Source organism: Elephas maximus, chromosome 2 (genome assembly GCF_024166365.1).
Source record: "Elephas maximus indicus isolate mEleMax1 chromosome 2, mEleMax1 primary haplotype, whole genome shotgun sequence".
Taxonomy (NCBI): domain Eukaryota; kingdom Metazoa; phylum Chordata; class Mammalia; order Proboscidea; family Elephantidae; genus Elephas; species Elephas maximus.
The window spans coordinates 124,676,139-124,697,666 of record NC_064820.1 but is presented as its reverse complement, the minus strand read 5'-3'; the positions used below and the strand labels follow the sequence as shown (position 1 = coordinate 124,697,666).

The following is a 21,528-nucleotide window of genomic DNA, read 5'->3' as shown; positions in this document are numbered from 1 at the left end:
CAAAGTGGCTAGAGTTTGCAGGACCCAGTACCATAGAGAAGAGAGTTGCACAGACTGAGAGCACCAAAGAGCTGCACAGGGTCTTCCCCAAGTATTCAGGCAAGTACTGATCTGAGCGTGAGTGTGAGGAAACTATCCAAAGCTGGAGAAAAAACTATCCAAAAACATTAGAAGTTACAGAGACTGCATTCACACAGGCCAGGAACAGCACCAGGCAGCCTGGGAGAATCATAATTCATGGGACACTGGGTACCATATACTAAAGGGTGTTGCTTCAGCAGTAGGAAACAACTAACCCTAGACTGAGCACTTTTCTGATCCTAATAAATCTTAAAAGACAAGCTGAAAGGATTGAACAGTTTTCAAGTAACTGCATCCCAGAACACAGATCAAGAATATTTACAGGAATAAATAAATATCCAGGACCTAAAGCAAAATTCTCTATGTCTGGCATCCAATCAAATATTGCCGAGTATGCAAAAATGCAAAACGATGACCTATAATGAGGCGATCAATCAAAGCCAGCTCTGAATTAACAGATAAGGACATTAAAACATATGTTCAAAAGTTAAGTAGAAATATGGAAGATATAATAAAGATTCAAATCAAACTTCCAGAGATAAAAACTATAATATGTGAAATGAAAATACACTGGGTGGGATTAATGGCAGATTAGACACTGCAGAAGAAAAGATCAGTAAACTTGAAAACATATCAACAGAAACCCTCCAAAATAAAACAGAAAGAAAACTGGGGAAAAAGAAAAAAGAACAGAGCAGCAATGGTGACAATTTCAAGAGCCCTAATATATGTGTAAATGGAGTCCCCAAAAGGGGGAAGGAGGGACAGAAAAAATATTTGAAGAAATAATGGCTCAAAAATTTTCCAGATTTGATGAGAACTACAAACCCACAAATCCAAGAATCCTAATGAACCCCAACCACAAGAAGCATGAAGAAAAATACAAGGCACATCATAATCAAATTGCTCAAAATCAGTGATACAGAAAAAAGTCTTAAAAGCAACCAGAGATGAGTAGTGTCTGGGGTCTTAAAAGCTAGCAAGCAGCCATCTAAGACACATCAACTGGTCTCAACCCACCTGGAGCAAAGGAGAATGAAGAACACCAAAGACACAAGGAAAATTTGAGCCCAAGAGAAAGAAAAGGCCACATTAACCAGAGACTTCATCAGCCTGAGACCGGAAGAACTAAATGGTGCCTGGCTACTACCAATGACTGCCCTGAGAGGAACGCATCAGAGAATTACCGATGTAGCAGGAGAAAAGTGGATGCAGACTTCAGATTCTAGTAAAAAGACCAGACTCTAGTAAAAAGTCAGACCATTGTCTGACTAAGACTGGAGGGACACCAGAGGTCATGGCCCCTGGACTCTCTGTTACCCCAAAACTAAAACCATTCTCGAAGCCAACTCTTCAAAAAATATTAGACTGGACTATAAGATACAATATGATACTGGTGAGGAGTGTGCTTCTTAGCTCAAGTAGACACAAGAGACTATGTGGGCAGCTCCTGTCTGGAGGCAAGATGAGAAGCCAGAAGGGGACAGAAGCTGGTTGAATGGACACAGGAAATACAGGGTGGAGAGAGGAGTATGCTATCACATTGTAGGGAGAGCAATTAAGGTCATATAACAATGCGTGTATAAGTTTTTGTATGAGAAACTGACTTGAATTGTAAACTTTCACTTAAAACACAAAAAAAAAAGCAACTAGAGAGAGGCATGTTACATAGAGGAATATGGATAAGGATAACAGTAGATTTCTCATCAGAAACAATACAAGCGAGAAGACAGTACATCAATATCTTTAAAGCACCACTGAAAAAAGAAACTATCAACCTAGAATCCTATAGACGGTAAGAAGAATTCAAAAACAACAGTGACATAAATAACATTTTCAGACGTACAAAAGCTGCTAAAGGAAGTTTTTCAGGCAAAGAAAAATTATATTAGATAGAAAAATTTATCTACAAAAAGGAATGAACAGCACCAGAAATGATAACTACACAGGTAAATAAATATATATGAATTTCTTTCATAATACTTAAATCTCTTTTAAAGATAACTGATGGCTTAATAATAACAATGAAGTTTATACATGTAAAATAACGAGTTTATAACATGTAAAAGTAAAGTATATTCTAACAACAGGATAAAGATTATGAGGAGAAAAATGGAAATATACTGTTGTAAAGTTCTTATTCATGAAGTGGTTTAATATCACTTGAAGGTAGACTGTGATATAATAAAGATTTATACTATAAGCCCTAAAGCTACTGCTAAATTAATAAAGCAAAGAGTTATTGCTATAAGCAAATAGAGGAGAAAAATGGAATAATAAAAAATACTTGATTGATATAAAAGAAGGCATAAAAGGAGGGAAAATGGAGCAAAGAACAAATGAGAAAACAAATAACAAGATGATAGATTTAAACCTAACTATATCAATTTTTTTTATATCAATAATCACATTAAATGTAAACAGTCTAAATCCTCCCATTAAGAGGCAGACATAGCAAGAATGGATTTAAAAAAAGCAAGACCCAACTACATACTGCTGTGCAAAAAGAGTTAATATAATAGTTCTGAGATTGTCATCTTTTGAAATGTCTATTTTTGCAAGGATGGCCCTTGGTGGCATCTGCAAACTTCAATTGTGGGAGGGTTCCCACCATTTCCTAATGATAAAAGTGGTTCACTATGCCTAAACGGTTTTTACAAAATAATGTGGTTTATGCTACACACTGCTTTCCTTCTGGGTGTCTGGAATCTTTATATGTGCTAAGTACAGGGTGACTACACAATCAGCCATCAATAAAAACCTTGAGTATTCAATCTCTAATGAGCTTCCCTGGCAGATAACATTTCATACATGTTGACCATGCTGGAGGAATTAAGTATATTATGTGTGACAGCTGGGAGAAGACTCTTAGAAGCTTGCGCCTGATTTACCTGACTTCGCCCCATGTGCCTTTTCCTTTTGATCTTTTTTTTTTTTTTAAATTATTCTTTCACTATTGTAAATCAAAGCCATGGGTACAACTTTAAGCTGAGTCCTATGGGTTCTCCTAGTAAATCATTGAACCTGGGGCTGATCTTATGGGTTCCCAACACAGCTACCTGCTAGAAATGAACTTTCAAAATAAAAACACGAAGAGGCTAAAAGTAAAAAGACAGAAAACAATATGCCATGTTAAAACTAATCAAAAGAAAGCTAGAGTGGCTATATTAATATCAGACAAAGTAGATTTCAGAGCAAAGAACAGTAACAGGTAAAAAGAAAGTAATTTTTCATAATGAAAAAGAGGTTAATTCATCAAGAGGACATACTAATAATCCAAGCACTTATGCAGCTACTCACAGAGTTTCAAAATACATGAAGCAAAAACTAATAGAAGTACAAAGAGTAACAGACAAATCCATAGTCAGATAATTTAATATCCCTCTCTCAATAATTGATAAACCAAGCAGACTGAAAATCAGTAAGGCTACAGAAGATTTGAACAACAGTATCAAACAAATTGCCCTAATGGGCACTTACAGAATACTCCACCCAACAACAGCAGAATACGTATTCTTGCCATGTACGTGAAACATTTAATAATATATACTGTATTCTGTACCATAAGACAAATCTCAATAAATGCAGAACAATACAAGTCATGCAAAATATGTTTTCTGACTACAATCTGAATTAAATCTAAAGTCAATAACAGAAAGATCTCTAGAAAATCTCAAAGTATTTGGAAACTAAATAACCCAAGAATCAAAGAACTCATACAAGCAAGTAGAAAGTACGTTGTACTGCATGAAAATGAAAATACAGTACGTCAAAATCTGTGAGCTGTAATTAAAACTATACTTAGGGGGAAATTTACAGCATTTAATCTCTATATTAGAAAGGAAGGAACATCTCACATCAATGACCTCAGCTTTCACCTTAAGAAAGTAGAAAAAGAGCAAGTTAAACCCAAAGTAAGTAAGAGGAAAAAAAAAAAGATAAACATTACAGCAGAAATCAATGAGACAGAAAACATAAAAACAGTATAGAGAAATCAGTAAAATCAAAAGCTGGTTCTTTGAGAACACCAATAAAATTGATAAACCTCTAGCCAGATTAATCAGGAAAAAAAGAGAAGACATGAATTCCCAATATCAGAATGAAAATGGTTATATCATTGTAGATTCTTACAATTAAAAAAATAACAGAATTATTATTAAAAGCTTTTGCCAATAAATTTAACATCTTGATATAGAAACACTGAAATTCCCTGAAAGACACAAACTACCAAGGCTCACTCAAGAAGAAACTAGATAACCTGAACAGCTCTATATCTACAAAAGACATTGAATCTGGAATTAAAAACCTTCCCACAAAGAAAATGCCAGGCCCAGATGCCTTCACCGGTGAACTCTACCAAACATTTAGGGAAGAAATAATACCAATTCTAGAAAAATTCTTTCAGATAATTGAAAAGGAGGGAATATTTCCCAACTCATCTATGAAGGTGGCATTCTCATGACACCAAAACCAAAGACAGGAAAACTACATACCTGTATCTCCCATGGACATAGATGTAAAACTTTTAAACAAAATTTGAGCAAATCAAATCTAACAATATATAAAAAGGATAATACAGCATAACCAGGCAGAGTCTACCCCAGAATGCAAGGCTGGTTTAGTATTTAAAACTCAATCAATATAACTGACCATATTAACAAGCTTAAAAAAAGGATCATGTCTAAGGGTACAGAAAAAACACTTGTCAAGATCTTATTACTGTTCTTGAAAAAAACTCTCAAAAAACTAATAACAGAAGGGAACTTCCCCAATCTGGTAAATGCTATCTATGAAAAATCTACAGATAACCTCATATTGGTGAAGGACTGAATGCTTTCTCCCTAAGATCAAGAACAAGACAAGAATGTTCACACTCTCAATTCTTCCATTTAACATTGTACTGGAGGGTCTAGCTAGTACAAACAGGCAACAGCAACAAAAAAATTTAAATGCATATAGCTGGAAAAAAAGAAATAAAAACTGTATTTATTTGCAGGCAACATGGTATTATATGTAGAAAATCCTAAGGCATTTATCAAAAAAAAAAAAAGAAGACTACTAGAATTAATAAGCAAGTTTAGCAAGGTTGCAGAATATAAAATTAATACACAAAAATCAGTTGAGAACCACAATGAGATACCACTTCACACCCATTAGGATGGCAGGGATATGGAGAAATAGAACGTAAAATGGCGCAGCCACCGAGGAGAACTCTGGCAGTTCCTCAAAAGGTTAAACACAGAGTTACCAAATGACCCAGTAATTCCACTCCTACTCAGAGAACTAAAGCATATGTTCACACAAAAACCTGTACACACGTATTCACAACAACAGTTATAACGGTATAGAAGTAGAAATGGCCAAAATGTCTATCCACTGATGAGTGGGTAAACAAAATGTGGTATATTCGGCCATGAAAAAAAAGAATGAGATATTGACACATGCAACAACACTGACGAACCTTAAAAATATTATGCTAAGTGAAAGAAGCGAGACACGAAAGGTGACAATATAGTAATGATTCCATTTATATGAAATATCTAGAATAGGCAAATCCACAGACACAAAAAGTAGATTAGTGGTTGCCAGAGGCTGGGAAGAAAGGAGAATGGGGAGTGAGTGCTAATAGGTATGGGGCTCCTTTTTGGAGTGATGGAAATGTTCTGGAATTAGAGAGTGATGATAACAAATTTAGTATATTCAATAAATATACTAAAAATCACTGAATTGTGCACTTTTGAAGTGGTTAAAATAGTGAATTTTATCTCAATTTAAAAAACCTACCTAAAAATAACCACTTGCATTTCTATATATATTAGCTACATATTATCTGAAAATGGAAACCCTGGTGGTGTAGTGGTTAAGAGTTTGGCTGCTAACCAAAACGCTGGCAGTTCAAATCTACCAGGTGCTCCTTGGAAACCCTACGGGGCAGGTCTACTCTGTCCTATAGGGTCACTATGAATTGGAATTGACTTGACAGCAACGGGTTTGGTTCTGAAAATGAAATTGTGAAAACAATTCTATTCACAACAGCATTAAAAAATACTTAGGAATAAATTCATCAAAAGAAGTCTGAGGAGAGGAGGCCAAGATGACGGAGTAGTCAGATGATCCCTCTTAAAACAGAGACCCAAAAAAGACCAGTGAAATGATTATATTTATGACAAGCTGTTGGGTTTTTAGGAGCCCTGAATCACAAAGGCAAAGTTAGAAAATGGACTGAGCGGCAGTAGGAGGGAGAGGCGGTTCAAGAGCAGAGAGGAGTTGCCAGACCTGAATCACTGGAAACCCTCAGGCACCATTCCTGGGAGCAAATGCAGCAGGCTGGCGGTAGTGTTCCAGCTTCAGTTTCCTCAGGGAGAGACAGCCAGCCACACAGCCTACTCAAGCCTCCAGAACCAGAGAAGAACGGTGCTCTCAGCAAAAGCTAAGTACTTGCTTATATTTTACCATGCCCTTTACCCCCAAGCCAGCTTCAGAGGCTGTTGATTTCCCTGGGCCTGAGATAAGTCCCGCAGAGCTCCCTGAGCCATTCTGCCAGCCTTGGAGAAATAATAAATGCACAATTGGGGGAAAGATAACCTGCCAGCTCCACTAATGTGGGGAGCTCAGGACAGAAGTGGCTCCTGTCCAGGCATAAACGGTCCGTGGATTTTGAATACCTTTCCCCCCTGCATGGACCTGTGTGGGCCTATTTCAGGAGAATAGGTCCTTGTTGGCAGACTGCAACTGCTTCAGCTGTGCGGCAGAGAGGTAGGTGTTTGATGTTTGACACTGCTTTGGCCATTAAACAGGGTCCTCACCTACACACATCAGGGGCATAACGACTGGTAGCTCCACTCATGTTACCCAGCCACCCACTACAGGGGTCCAAGGATAACTGGTACCTCCCAGTCCTTACAACCAAAAGCAAGGGGCGCCCATGGTCCCTCTGCAGAACCTACCCACTGAGCGCTCTAGGGAACAGGGACACACTTTCCTCACAGAAACCTGAGGGGCGGTTGTCAACCCCTGCCTTGTTTAGAGCGTGACCCCCTGATGCAACCATATACCTGTACCTACACCAACCACCCCTGCCCCTCTAAGACTGTAGGACAGAGCCTGTACCACACACTTGATGATCAGCTACCTGGACACCTGAGCCGAATCCATACAAGAAAAGTGAATGGACTCCTAGGCTCTTATACCTGATAACAGCTCTAGCCATCTGCTGACAGGACATTAGAGCTTCAAAGGTGAAAATAATCAAGCTAGCTCACTCAAGCAACCTATTTGGACATACCCAGTGCCTACTGGGTATGTCCAAATAGGCGCTTATATCAAAACAAAATAAAGCAAGAAGCTAGGATACAGTAAGCAAACAAAATAAATGAATACAATAACTTATAGTGGCTCAGAGACAACAGTCGATATCAAATCACATAAAGAAGCAGGCCATGATCGCATCAACAAGCTCTCAAAACAAAGAATCAAAGGAATCTTCTAGACAAAGATGTCTTCCTGGCGCTACCAGATGCAGAATACAAAAAAATTAATATACAGAACTCTTTAAGACATCAGGAAGGAGATCAGGCAATCCACAGAACAAGCCAAGGAACACACAGTTAAAGCACTTGAAGAAATTAAAAACATTACTCAAGAACATAATGAAAAATTTAATAAGCTGCAAGAATCCATAGAGAGATAGTAATCAGAAATTCAGAAGATTAACCATAGAATTACAGAATTAGACAACTCAATACAAAGTTAGAGGAGTAGAATTGAGGAAGTAGACGCCAGAATTAGTGAGACTGAAGATAAAGCACTTGGCACCAAGATATTCGAACAAATATCAGATAAAAGAATTAAAAAAATGAAGGAACCCTAAAAATCAAGTAGGACTCTATCAAGAGAAAAAACCTACGAGTGACTGCAGTACCAGAACAGGGAGGGATAACAGAAAATAAAAGAGAATTGCTCAAGATTTGTTGGCAGAAAACTTTCCTGATATCATGAAGGATGAGAAGATATCTATCCAAGATACTCATCGAACTCCACATAACGTAGATCTCAAAAGAAAGTCACCAAGACATATTATAATCAAACTTGCCAAAACCAAAGGTAAACAGAGAATTTTAAGAGAGGCTAGGAATAAACGAAAAGTCACCTACAAAGGAAAGTCAAAAAGAATAAGCTTGGACTACTCAGCAGAAACCATGCAGGCAAGAAAGCAATGGGATGACCTATATAAAGCACTGAAGGAAAAAAATTGCCAGCCAAGAATCATGTATCCACCAAAACTGTCTCTCAAATATGAAGGTGAAATTAGGACATTTTTAGATAAACAGAAGTTTAGGGAATTCGCAAAAGCCAAATGAAACTACAAGAAATACTAAAGGGAGTTCTTTGGTTAGAAAATCAATAATATCAGGTATCAACCCAAGACTAGAACACAGGACAGAGCAACCAGATGTCAACCCAGATAGGGAAATCACAAAAACAAATCAAGATTAAAAAATGCTCAAAACAGGGAAACAGCAATATCATTATGCAAAAGAAGAAAATATTAAAACAATAAAGAGGGACTAAGAAATATAGTCATAGATCTTTCATATGGAGAGGAAAACAAGGCGATATAAACAAAAGTTAGGTTTAAACTTAGAAAAATAGGGGTAAATATTAAGGTAACCACAAAGGAGACTAACAATCCTACTTATCAAAATAAAATACAAGAAAAAAAATAGAGACTCAGCAGAAACAAAATCAACTACAACGACTAAGAGGAAGACAATATATAAACTACTCAGCACATAAAATTAAGTGGGAAAAATAAATTATCAACAACACACTAAAAAAAACATCAAAATGACATCACTAAACTCATAAAAAAAAAGTCCATAATTACACTGAATGTAAATAGACTAAATGCACCAATAAAAGAGACAGAGAGTGGCAGAGTGGATTAAAAAAATATGATCCATCTATATGCTGCCTACAAGAGACACACCTTAGACTTAGAGACACAAATAAACTAAAACTCAAAGGATATAAAAAATGTATCAAGCAAACAACAATCAGGTAAGAGGAGTGACAATATTAATTTCTGACAAAACAGACTTTAAAGTTAAATCCACCACAAAGCATAAGAAAGAACACTGTATAATGATTAAAGAGACAATATACCAGGAGGATATAACCATATTAAATACTTATGCACCCAATGACAGGGTTGCAAGATACATAAAACAAACTCTAACAGCATTGAAAAGTGAGATAGCCAGCTCCACAATTATAATAGGAGACTTCAACACACCACTTTCAGTGAAGGACAGAACATCCAGAAAGAAGCTCAATAAAGACACAGATCTAAATGCCACAATCAACCAACTTGACCTCACAGACATATACAGAACACTCCACCCAACAGCAACCAAGTATATTTTCTTTTCTAGTGCACATGGAACCTTCTCTAGAATAGACCACATATCAGGTCATAAAGCAAGCCTTAGCAGAATCCAAAACACTGAAATATTACAAAGCATCTTCTCTGACCATAAGGCCACAAAAGTAGAATTCAACAACAGAAAAAGCAGGGAAAAGAAATCAAACATGTGGAAACTGAACAATACCCTGGTCAAAAACGACTGGGTTATAGAAGACATTAAGGATAGAATAAAGAAATTCATAGGATCCAATGAGACTGAAACACTTCTTATCAGAACCTTTGGGACACAGCAAAAGCAGCGCTCAGAGGTCAATTTATATCAATAAATGTACACATACAAAAAGAAGAAAAGGCCAAAATCAAAGAATTATCCCTCTACTTGACCAACCAGAAAGACAGCAACAAAAGAAACCCTCAGGCACCTGAAGAAAGCAAATAATAAAAATTAGAGCAGAATTAAATGAAATAGAAAACAGAAAAACAATTGAAAGAGTTAACAAGACCAAAAGCTAGTTCTTTGAAAAAATTAACAAAATTGATAAACCATTGGCCAAACTGACAAAACAGGAGAGGAAGCAAATAGCTCAAATAAGAAATGAGATGGGTGATATTACAACAGACCCAACTGAAATTAAAAGAAACATATCAGATTACTATAAAAATTGTACTCTAACAAATTTGAAAACCTAGAAGAAATGGATGAATTCCTGGAAACACATTACCTATCTAAACTAACACAAACAAAGGTAGATCAACTAAATACACCGATCACCGATCAAAGAAGAGACTGAAAAGTTAATCAAAAAACTCCCAACAAAAAAAGCCCTAGCCTGGACAGCTTCACTGCAGAGTTCTACCAAACTTTCAGAAAAGAATTAACACCAGTACTACTAAAGGTATTTCAGAGAATAGAAAAGGAGGGAATACTCCTAAACTAATTCTATGAAGCCAGCATATCCCTGATACCAAAACCAGGTAAAGACACCACAAAAAAAGAAAATTACAGACCTATATCCCTCATGAACTTAGATGCAAAAATCCTCAATAAAATTCTAGCCAATAGAATTCAACAACATATCAAAAATTAATTCACCATGACCAAATGGGATTCATATCAGGTATGCAGGGATGGTTCAACATTAGAAAAACAATTAATGTAATCCCTCATATAAATAAAAGACAAGAACCACATGATTTTATCAATTGATGCAGAAAAGGCATTTGACAAAGTTCAACATCCATTTATGATAAAAATTCTCAGCCAAATAGGAATAGAGGGAAAATTCCTCAACATAATAAAGGGCATTTATACAAAGCCAATAGCCAACATCATCCTAAATGGAGAGAATCTGAAAGCATTCCCCTTGAGATTGGGAACCAGACAAGGATGCCCTTTATCACCACTCTTATTCAACATTGTGCTGGAGGTCCTAGCCAGAGCAATTAGGCTAAGTAATGAAATAAAGGGCATACAGATTAGCAAGTAAGAAGTAAAAGTATATCTATTTGCAGATGACATGATCTTATACACAGAAAACCCTAAAGAGTCCTCAAGAAAACTACTGAAACTAATAGTTCAGGAGAGGATCAGGACACAAGATAAGCATACAAAAATCAGTTGGATTCCTCTACACCAACAAAAAGAACATCAAAGAGGAAGTCACCAAATCAATACCATTTACAGTAGCCTTCAAGGAGATAAAATACTTAGGAATAAATCTTACTAGAGATGTAAAAAACCTATACGAAGAAAACTATAAGACGCTACTGCAAGAAACCAAAAGAGACCTACATAAGTGGAAAAATATAACTTGCTCATGGATAGGAAGATAACATTATGAAAATGTCTCTTCTACCAAAAGCCATCTACAGATACAATGCAATTCTGATCCAAATTCCAACGGCATTTTTTAACAAGTTGGAGAAACCAATCACCAACTTCATATGGAAGGGAAAGAGGCCTGGGATAAGTAAAGCATTAGTGAACAGGAAGAACAAAGTGGGAGGCCTCACACTACCTGGTTTTAGAACTCATTATACAGCCACAGTAGTCAAAACAGCCCAGTGCTGGTACAACAACAGATACACAGACCAGTGGAACAGAACTGAGAATCCAGACATAAATCCATCCACATATGAGCAGCTGATATTTGACAAAGGCCCGAAGTCAGCTAAATGGGGAAAAGACAGTCTCTTTAACAAATGGTGCTGGCATAACTGGATATCCATCTGCAAAAAAAAGAAACAAGACCCATACCTCACACCATGCACAAAAACTAACTCAAAATGGATCAAAGACCTAAATATAAAGTCTAAAATGATAAAGATCAAGGAAGAAAAAAATAGGGACCACGCTAGGAGCCCTACTACATGGCATAAACAGTATATAAAACATTACTAACAATGCACAAACACCAGAAGAGAAACTAGATAACTGGGAGCTCCTAAAAATTAAACACCTATGCTCATCCAAAGACCTCACCAAAAGAAGAAAAAGATTACCTACAGACTGGGAAGAAGTTTTTAGCTATGACATTTCCGATCAGCGTCTGATCTCTAAAATTTACATGATACTGCAAAAACTCAACTACAAAAAGAGAAATAACCCAATTGAAAAATGGGCAAAGGATATGAATAGGTACGTCACTAAAGAAAACATTCAGGTAGCTAACAGATACATGAGGAAATGCTCACGATCATTAGCCATTAGAGAAATGCAAACCAAAACTACAATGAGATTTCATCTCACTCCAACAAGGCTGGCATTAATCCAAAAAGCACAAAATAATAAATGGTGGAGAGGTTGTGGAGAGAGTGGAACACTTATACACTGCTGGTGGGAATGTAAAATGGTACAACCACTTTGGAAATAGATTTGGCACTTCCTTAAAAAGCTAGAAATAGAACTACCATACAATCCAGCAATCTCACTCCTTGGAATATATCCTAGAGAAGTAAGAGGCTTTACACAAACAGATATATGCACACCCATGTTCACTGCAGCACTGTTTACAATAGCAAAAAGATGGAAGCAACCAAGGTGCCCATCAACAGATGAATGGATAAATTATGGTATATTCACACAATGGAATACCACACATCAATAAAGAACAATGATGAATCTGTGAAACATTTCAAAACATGGAGGAATCTGGAAGGCATTATGCTGAGTGAAATTAGTCAGCTGCAAAAAGACAAATATGGTATGAGACCACTATTATAAGATCTCAAGAAATAGTTTAAACAGAGAAGAAAATATTCTTTGATGGTTACAAGAGTGGGAAGGGAGGGAGGGAGAGGGGTATTCACTAATTAGATAGTAGACAAGAACTATTTTAGGTGAAGGGAAAGACAACACACAATACAGGACAGGTCAGTACAACTGGACTAAACCAAAAGCAAAGAAGTTTCCTGAATAAACTGAATGCTTTGAAGGCCAGTGTAGCAGGGGCAGGGGTGTGGGGACCATGATTTCAGGGGATATCCAGGTGAGTTAGCATAATAAAATCTATTAAGAAAACATTCTACATCCCACTTTGGAGAGTGGCATCTGAGGTCTTAAACGTTAGCAAGCAGCCATCTAAGATGCATCAATTGGTCTCAACCCACCTGGGGCAAAGGAGAATGAAGAACACCAAAGACCCAAGGTAATTATGAGCCCAAGGGACAGAAACGGCCACATAAACCAGAGGCTACATTAGCCTGAGACCAGAAGAACTAGATGGTGCTGACTACAAGTGATGACTGCCCTGTCAGGGAACACAACAGAGAACCCCTGATGGAGCAGGAGAGCAGTGGGCTGCAGACCTCAAATTCTCATAAAAACACCAGACTTCATGGTCTGACCTGGACTAGAAGGACCCCGGAGGTCATGGTTCCCAGACCTCTGTTAGCCCAAGACAAGCACCATTCCCAAAGCCAACTCTTCAGACAGGGATTGGAATGGACCATGGGATAGAAAATGATACTGGTGAGGAGTGAGCTTCTTGGATAAATTAGACACATGAGACTATGTGGGCAGCTCCTGTGTGGAGGGGAGATAAGATGGCAAAGGGGGTCAAAAGCTGGCTGAATGGACACGAAAATAGACAGTGTGCTACCTCATTAGGGGGAGAGCAACTAGGCATATATAAAAACAAGGTGTAAATAAATTTTTGTATGAGAGACTGACTTGATTTGTAAACTTTCACTTAAAGCACAATAAAAATTAAAAAAACAAAAGAAGTGCAAGATCTGTACACTAAAAACTACAAAACACTCATAACAGAAATTAAAGAAGACACAAGTGAATGGAGAGCTGTATCATGTTCATAGATTGGAAGACTCAGTACTGTCAGAATGACAATTCTCCCCAAACTGATCTATAGCTTGAACACAATTGCTATCAAAATCCAAGCAGACTTTTTTGTAGATACTGATAGATAAAAATAAGCTGATCCTAAAATTTGCATGGAAGTGCTAAGGACCTAAAATAGCCAAAACCATTTTGAAAAAGAACAATACAGTTAGAGAAAATATACCACCTAATTTCAAAATGTATTCTAAAACTATGGTAATAAAGGTAGGGTAGACATGGAACAGATTACAAGTCCAGAAATAAGCCCACACATTATTGGCAAATTGATTTTTTTACGTAAGTACCAAAGTAATTCAATAGGGAATGATAATCTTCTTGACTAATGGCACTGGAACAACCAGATACGCATAAGCAAAAAAGGAAAAATAACTTAGACCCTTGCCTCACACCATACATAAAAATTAACTCAAAATGGATCACAGACCTAAATGAACAACCTAAAACTATACAACTTCTAGAAGAAAAGCATAGTAGAAAATCTTTGTGACTGTGGGACTGGCAAAATTTTCTTAGTTAAGCCACCAAAAGCATAATCCATTAAAACAAATTGATAAAATGAACTTTATCAAAATTAAAAGCTCCTTCTCTTAAAAAAGCACCATTGAGCATATGGGAACACAAGCCATGGACTGGGAGAAAATATTTTCAAATCATGTATTCAATGAAAGACATGAATCCAGAATACATAAAGAATACAATTCAATAAGAAGAATACAATTCGGTAAGAATTTTTAAATTCTTATTGAATTTAAAAATGGGCAAAATATTTCCAAGAAGACATACAAATGGCTAGTAAGTACATTAAAAAATGCTCAACACTGTTATTGATTAGGGCAATACAAGTTAAAAAAAAAAAAAAACCCAGTGCCATCAAGTCGATTCTGACTCATAGCGACCCTATAGGACAGAGCAGAACTGCCATATAGAGTTTCCAAGGAGCACTGGAGGATTTGAACTGCTGACCTTTTGGTTAGCAGTCGTAGCACTTAACCACTATGCCACGAGGGTTTCCAAAATACCACTACAGAACCTCTGAAATAGCTATAATCAAAAAGAATGACAATATAAATGTTGGTGAGAATATGAAGAAACTGGAATCCTTATACTATGTTGGTGGAAATGTAAAGTGGTCCTGTCACAACTTTGGAAAACAATTTTGCAGTTTCTTCAAAAGATAAACACGTATTTACTGTAAAACCAAATCCACTGCTGTCAAATCAATTCCCACTCATAGTGACCCTGGAAGACAGAGTGGAACTGCCCCATAGTTTCCAAGGAGTGCCTGGTGTATTCGAACTGCCGACCTTTTGGTTAGCAGCAACAGCACTTAACCACTATACCACCAGGGTTTCCATATTTACCATATGACCCAGCAATTCCATCCTAGGTTATCTACCCAAGAAAAATTTTAAAATATGTCCACACAAAGATTTACAGATGAATATTCATAGTCGCCAAGAGACTCGATGGCACTAGAAAAAAAAATTATGTGTAACAGCCAAAACTTGAAATAATTCAAATTTCTGTCACCTACACAAACAACCAGATACGCATAAGCAAAAAAACAAAAATAACTTAGACCCTTACCTCGGATAAATAAAGTGTGGTATAGCCATACAATGAAGTGCGACACATCAATAAAAAGAAATAAACTACCGAAACCTTAAACAACATGGATGAACCTCAAAGACACTGTGCTAAGTGAAGGAAGACAGATACAAAATACCACATACTGTATGATTTGATTTATATGAAATTTTAAGAAAAGCCAAAACTGTAACAAAGCAGAATAATAGTTGTCTGAGGGTGGGTAGGAATACAAATGGGCACAGGGAACTTTTCGGGGTGATGCAAGTGTTCTAAAACCAGATTGTGGTGAAGGTTTCACAATTGTATATATTTATTACAACTCATCGAACTATACACTTCCAGTGGGTGAATTTATGCGGTGTTAATTATACTTGGATACTTGGAGCCCTGGCAGTGCAGCGGTTTATCTTTTTTATAATTATACTTGGATAGTTGGAGCCCTGGCAGTGCAGCGGTTGCGTTTGGCTGCTAAGCAGTTTCAATTCACGAGCCGCTCCTTGGAAACCCTATAGGGCAGTTCTACTCTGTCCTATAAGGTTGCTATGAGTCTGAATCGACTCCATGGCAAAGCAGTTTTAAAAAAAGTAAACTATATAAAGTAGTCACTTACCATTGTAGCCTTCAAGAACTGAATCAATAATAGGCCTTGCAGTTAAATTATAAACATCAAGTTGTTTACTCTCTGGTCCAAAAACCGTATCAAAAGTAAATGTCTTTGGAGGTTCATTGAAAGAATCAGTCTTATGTACAGTGATAGTTCCCCTCATCTCATCCACACTGACAGCCTGCTTATAGCACATTGATTTCTCTCTCTCATTGAGGGGCCGGCACCTAACAACAACCTTCACGTTGTCGCAGCTTTCCGGTTTCTCTGACTTGTTGATCTGGTGTAGAAATACAAATAACAAAAGAATACTTTCTTTTACCCTCAAAAGATTAAATTTATAATTTCAGAAGGGCTACTTTGCCATCACCATGCCTTACACATATAAGCATTCCATCAATATTTGTTAAATGCAATTAAAGATCTATAGACATAGAGCAAAAGCTGATCAAAAGATAAATCACTTCCTTTACAATACAAAAGGGGAAAGAAAATCTAATTTACATATGTAGTAAATACTGTTCAAACCAATATAATGGACCAATATATTATAGCTTGTCTTTCTGCATAAAAATCCAACATCATATCTGAGTTTCCTTCCTGTAGGAAAACGTGAACATGGTTAACAACTTTAATTCAAGAATATAGTAGATGCTGTGTTCCCCAAGACTTTTAGTTTTATTTTCTATAATGCATGAGTAAAATGCTTTTTATCATATAATATATCCATAAATGGTTTAGCTTCTCTAGGGAAGAGAATAATAAAGTGAAGGCAGAAAAGTACAATGGCAGAAAAAAATGTCTTAGTATTACTCTAAATTAGGAACATTTATATATGTAAAGTTCCAATTTTAAAATTTGATATAATTAAGAATCTACATTAAAACACAAACCCATCACTGAAGTGTAAAAGTTCAACAGCTTCTCGTTAAATTCCTACCATCTTAGATTCTCTTCTAACTATTAGAGAAATATAAGTCACTGTCATTGAGCCTGATATTGTCACTGACAGGTGACAGATTATATCAATACAATACACTTCTATCTACCTTTACCATCCTAGTCTAGGTTACCATCATCTCAACACTGGATTATTGCAATAACTACTCCTACATATAATTAACCAAAACCAACCCCACTAACATTGCCGTCAAGTAGATTCCAACTCAAAGTGACCCTATAGACAGAGTAGAACTGCCCCATAGGCTTTCCAAGGCTGTAATCTTTACAGAAGCAGACTGGCACATCTTTCTCCTACGGAATGGCTGGTGGGTTCAAACCACCATTTTCGGTAAGCAGCTGAGCTCTTAACCACTGTGCCAGGGCTCCTTTATATTTAATTAGGTTCCCCTAAAGTGTATTCTCTACATGGCCGTCAAGAGTCAGCACAGATCTAATTATATCACTCCCCTACTCAAAACTCTTCAATGGTTTCCCACAGATCTTAGAATAAAAGTCAAAATCCTCAAGGGGGCTGTAAAATCTGGCTCCAGCCCATGCCTACCTCTCCAGCCTTATTCACAAGACACCCTGCTTGGCTCTCTTAGCCACGGCCACTGGCCTTCTTTTAGGCCTTTTCTATTCACCATGCTCCTTACCACAGGCCTTGCCATGTGCTCTTCCTTCTGCCCAGAACATTCGTAACTTCCCCCCCCATCCTCACTTAGTTAACATCTACTTATCCTTCAGATCTCAGCTCAACTGCCACTTCATCTGAGGACTCCCTGTCACTTCCTCCTGTTAAAACTCTTACAGAACCCCATCCTTCTCCCTCATCAATGCTCAACCAATTACAATTTTACTTTTATTTGCTCCTTACTTTTTTGTCACTTTAAGGACTAAGGTGAGCCTGACCCAAGCTATGGTGTTTTCTATCACCTCATATGCATGTAAAAGCTGGACAATGAATAAGTAAAAGCAAAGAAGAATTGATGCCTTTGAATTACAGTGTTGGTGAAGAATACTGAATACCATGGACTGTCAGAAGAACAAAAAAATTCGTCTTGGAAGAAGTAGAGCCAGAATGTTCATTAGAAGCAAGGATGGCAAGACTTCATCTCACATACTTTGGACATGTTATCAGGAGGGACCAGTCCCTTGAGAGGGACATCATGCTTGCTAGAGGGTCAAGGAAAAAGAGGAAGACCCTCAACAAGATAGATTGACACAGTGGCGGAGGACCCGGCAGTGTTTCATTCTGTTGTGCATAGGGTCGGAACTGGCTTCACCACACCCAACAACAATTTAATTAATGTCTGTCTTTCTCTCCCTCTAGACCACACGTTGCACACAGGCAATCAGGAGGCTGAATTAAGTCCACAAATGTCTTTTGTTTGGCTCACAGCATTTAAAAAATATTTCAATTAGTTGCTAAGATTTAAAATTTGGAAAAATTTTCACAAAAACAATCATTTCTACATTCATCTTGAAAAAAAGCACATGATCTGATATCTGGAGGCCAGCATTCCTACATGGAAACACTTTCCAATTCACCAAAATCTACCTAGTGTATGTCACCCACTCACTTCATTCACTGATGTTAATAAGTGTCTTGTCTCTATAAACACTTATGGTTTTTGCCTCTGCCCAAAATGGCAGGTTTCCCTCTTCCCAAGTTCAAGGACCTGGCTGGTTTAGCTCACTCATATCTCCAGTGCATAGAATGTGGTTGATGTCCAATATATGTTAAATGAACCAATAAATAACTTGAAAGGAATAACAAGAAACAAATATTGAGCATTTAACGTTAAATGTCAAGCAATGTCCTTCGAGTCTTAAAGGTGCATTATTTTATTGCATCATCATAACAACCCATGAATAAAGTTTAAACATGAGGAGACTAAAGGCCCAGACGAAGAGCCCTGGTGGCACAGTGGTTAAGCGCTCAGCTGCTAAAGTGGGTAGTTCTAACCCACTAGCCAGTCCATGGGAGAAAGACGTGGAAGTCTGCTTTCGTAAAGATTTACAGCCTTGAAAACCCTACAGGGCAGTTCTACTGTTCCATGGGGTCTCTATGAGTCAGAATCAATCAGACGGCAAAGGGTGGGTTTTACGGGCCCAGACATTAAATAATTGTTCAAGGTTTCTCAACCAACAAATAAATAACCGGCCACGGCTCAAATTTTCTCCATGACCCTGTACTGGATTTACAATGTCCCCTTACTGCGTGCACGATAACAATCTATGAAATCCTACAAGATAAACAGAAAAACGGGCCCTCCTCCCCCACCCTTATACACACACAAAGACACCTACAGGTTACATTCTGCACTGTAAGCTAAAGCGCTGTAAGAGGAATGACAGCTCCAATCTAGGAAGAGTCAGAGTCAGGAGGGGCCCAAAGTAGGGGCAGGCAGCGTTCGCTCTGCCGCCTTCGGGAGTTTCGTTCCGCGGTGCAAAGGTCACACGGGATGCGGCGCATTCAAAGCAGACCCTCCGCGGCCGCCCCCCAGCGTCCTTTCCAGCCGGCAGGGCTGGCAGCGAGAGCGCATCCTCGGGCACAGCGCCTTTATGCCAAAGCAGCAAAGGCCCCACGGGATGCGGCAATGACAAAAGCGGCAGGGCCAGCCTCGGGCCCCTCCCAGGGCCAGCTGGACCCCCGCGGTACCCTGACTAACCCACCAAGCTCCCCAACCGCGCGGGCCTGCCGGCCCTGGCCCTGCCCCGCCCCACCCGGGCCGCCCGCCTGCTCCTTGCCTCCATGGCAACGGCCGCACCCCCTGAGGAGGAACCCCAGAGGCTGAACGACTCTCCTCACCGGCATCGTGGTCCCCTCTCTTGCCCGGCGGACGTCCCCGCCCTCAGTGCAGCCCAACGACGCCGGGTTAGGGGGAGAAACCAAGCAGAGACTACCGAAACACCTCCTTAGCGCTACCGAGACTGCGGATCCTCGGACAAGAGCGCACATTGCGCAGGCGCACTCGGAGCTCGCCCCGCCCCACCCCCGGCCTCTGCCTCCGTCGGCCTCTTAAATACGCCTGCGCGAACGCTTTTCTAGTCCGTTTCCTAGGACGCCAGACTGAGGCCGCGCCTGCGCAATGTTACTGTTCAGCTGCGCTAGAAACCTGACCCGCATCGGCGCGGTGATCGCCTGCAGCACCGGCATGGGAGGAGGAGGCGCTCCTAGACCGCAAAGCCCATCTTCTGGCGCCTGGAATACCTCAAATATTAGCATTTGTATATTGAGGCTTTATTGTGTCCCAGCTTGAGAACTAAAGACTTTACATACATTATCTCGCTTATTTGCTGACTTGCCTTATGACCTGTCTCACAATTAGAAGGTGGGCTCCTTGTCAGAAGCTTGGTATTTTCACAGGTTATCTCCCTCTAGACCCTAGAAGAGGGCCTGGAACCGAGTACGTTTTCAATAAATATTTGTGCAAAAACGAATGATCCATCTTCTTTCCAGTCCGAACTTCTCCCATGAACATCAGACTATCATAGTGGTAGGATACCACTACCTACTCTACATCTATACTTTGATGTGTAATAGGCATTTCAAGTGTATCACTTTCAAAATTTAATTCCCCCTCCCCCCAATAAAAAAAGGTTACCTTCTCAGACTTTCCTTTTCTCAGTAAACGGAAGCTGCATTCTGATAATTGCTCAGGTCAAATCACAGAATCTCTGTCTTAGTCATCTAGTGCTGCTATAACAGAAATACCACAAGTGGATGACTTTAACAAAGAAGTTTATTTCCTTACAATAAAGTAGGCTAAAAGTCCAAATTCAGGGCTTCAGCTCCAGGGGAAGGCTTTCTCTCTGTCAGCCTTCTTATCCATCTTCTCCCAGACTAGGAGCTTCTCGGAGAAGGGACCGCAGGTCCAAAGGACCCATTCTACTCCTGGCACTGCTTTCTTGGTAGTATGAGGTTCCCTTCCATCCATTGCTTCCCTTTCCTATCTTTTGAGAGATAAAAGGTGGTGTAGGCCACGCCCCGGGGAAACTCCCTTTAGGTTGAATCAGGGATGTGACCTGGATAAGGGTGTTAAAACCCACCCTAATCTTCTTTAACATAAAATTACAATCACAAAATGGAGGACAACCACACAATACTGGGAATCATGGCCTAACCAAGTTGGCACATACTCTTGGGGGACACAATTCAATCCATGACACCCTCATACCCAATATCCAATCTTTCAACAGAACCTCTTGGATCTATCTTCAAAGTGGATTCAGAATCTGACCACTCCCAACCTGACCACTACCACCATCTTTCACGACATTTCTATAACAGTTTAGAACCAGTTTCCCTGATTCCATGTTTATCCCCTTTTAATCGATTTTCAATACAGGAGCCAGAGTAATGGTTTTAAAACATGAATCGGATCATCTTTTCTCTGCTCAAAATACTCTGATGATTTCCCACCTCACAGAGTGAAAGCCACAAGCGCTCTCACCATCTTCTACAATCCTGCTCCTTGCTCCATTGGCACCAGCCCCACTGACCTTCTTGCTCCATCTAAC

At 38.8% G+C, this 21,528-nt stretch overlaps 1 protein-coding gene across 3 annotated transcripts in view; it reads right to left on the bottom strand.

Moving 5' to 3' along the window:
• KIF3A (kinesin family member 3A) overlaps positions 1-19,902 on the bottom strand; it is a 56,244-nt gene extending 36,342 nt beyond the window's left edge. For 2 of the 3 annotated variants that reach the window (XM_049872637.1, XM_049872618.1), the window contains exons 1-2: positions 19,817-19,900; positions 16,066-16,339 (exon numbers count right to left, since the gene is read on the bottom strand). In XM_049872637.1, coding sequence (XP_049728594.1) covers positions 16,066-16,339; positions 19,817-19,822 — 280 coding nt within the window. In that variant the 5' untranslated portion in view covers positions 19,823-19,900. Of the gene's footprint in view, positions 1-16,065; positions 16,340-19,816 lie in introns of all 3 variants that reach the window. The other variant, XM_049872629.1, reaches the window with a different exon arrangement.
• Between the last annotated feature and the right edge of the window lie 1,626 nt (positions 19,903-21,528).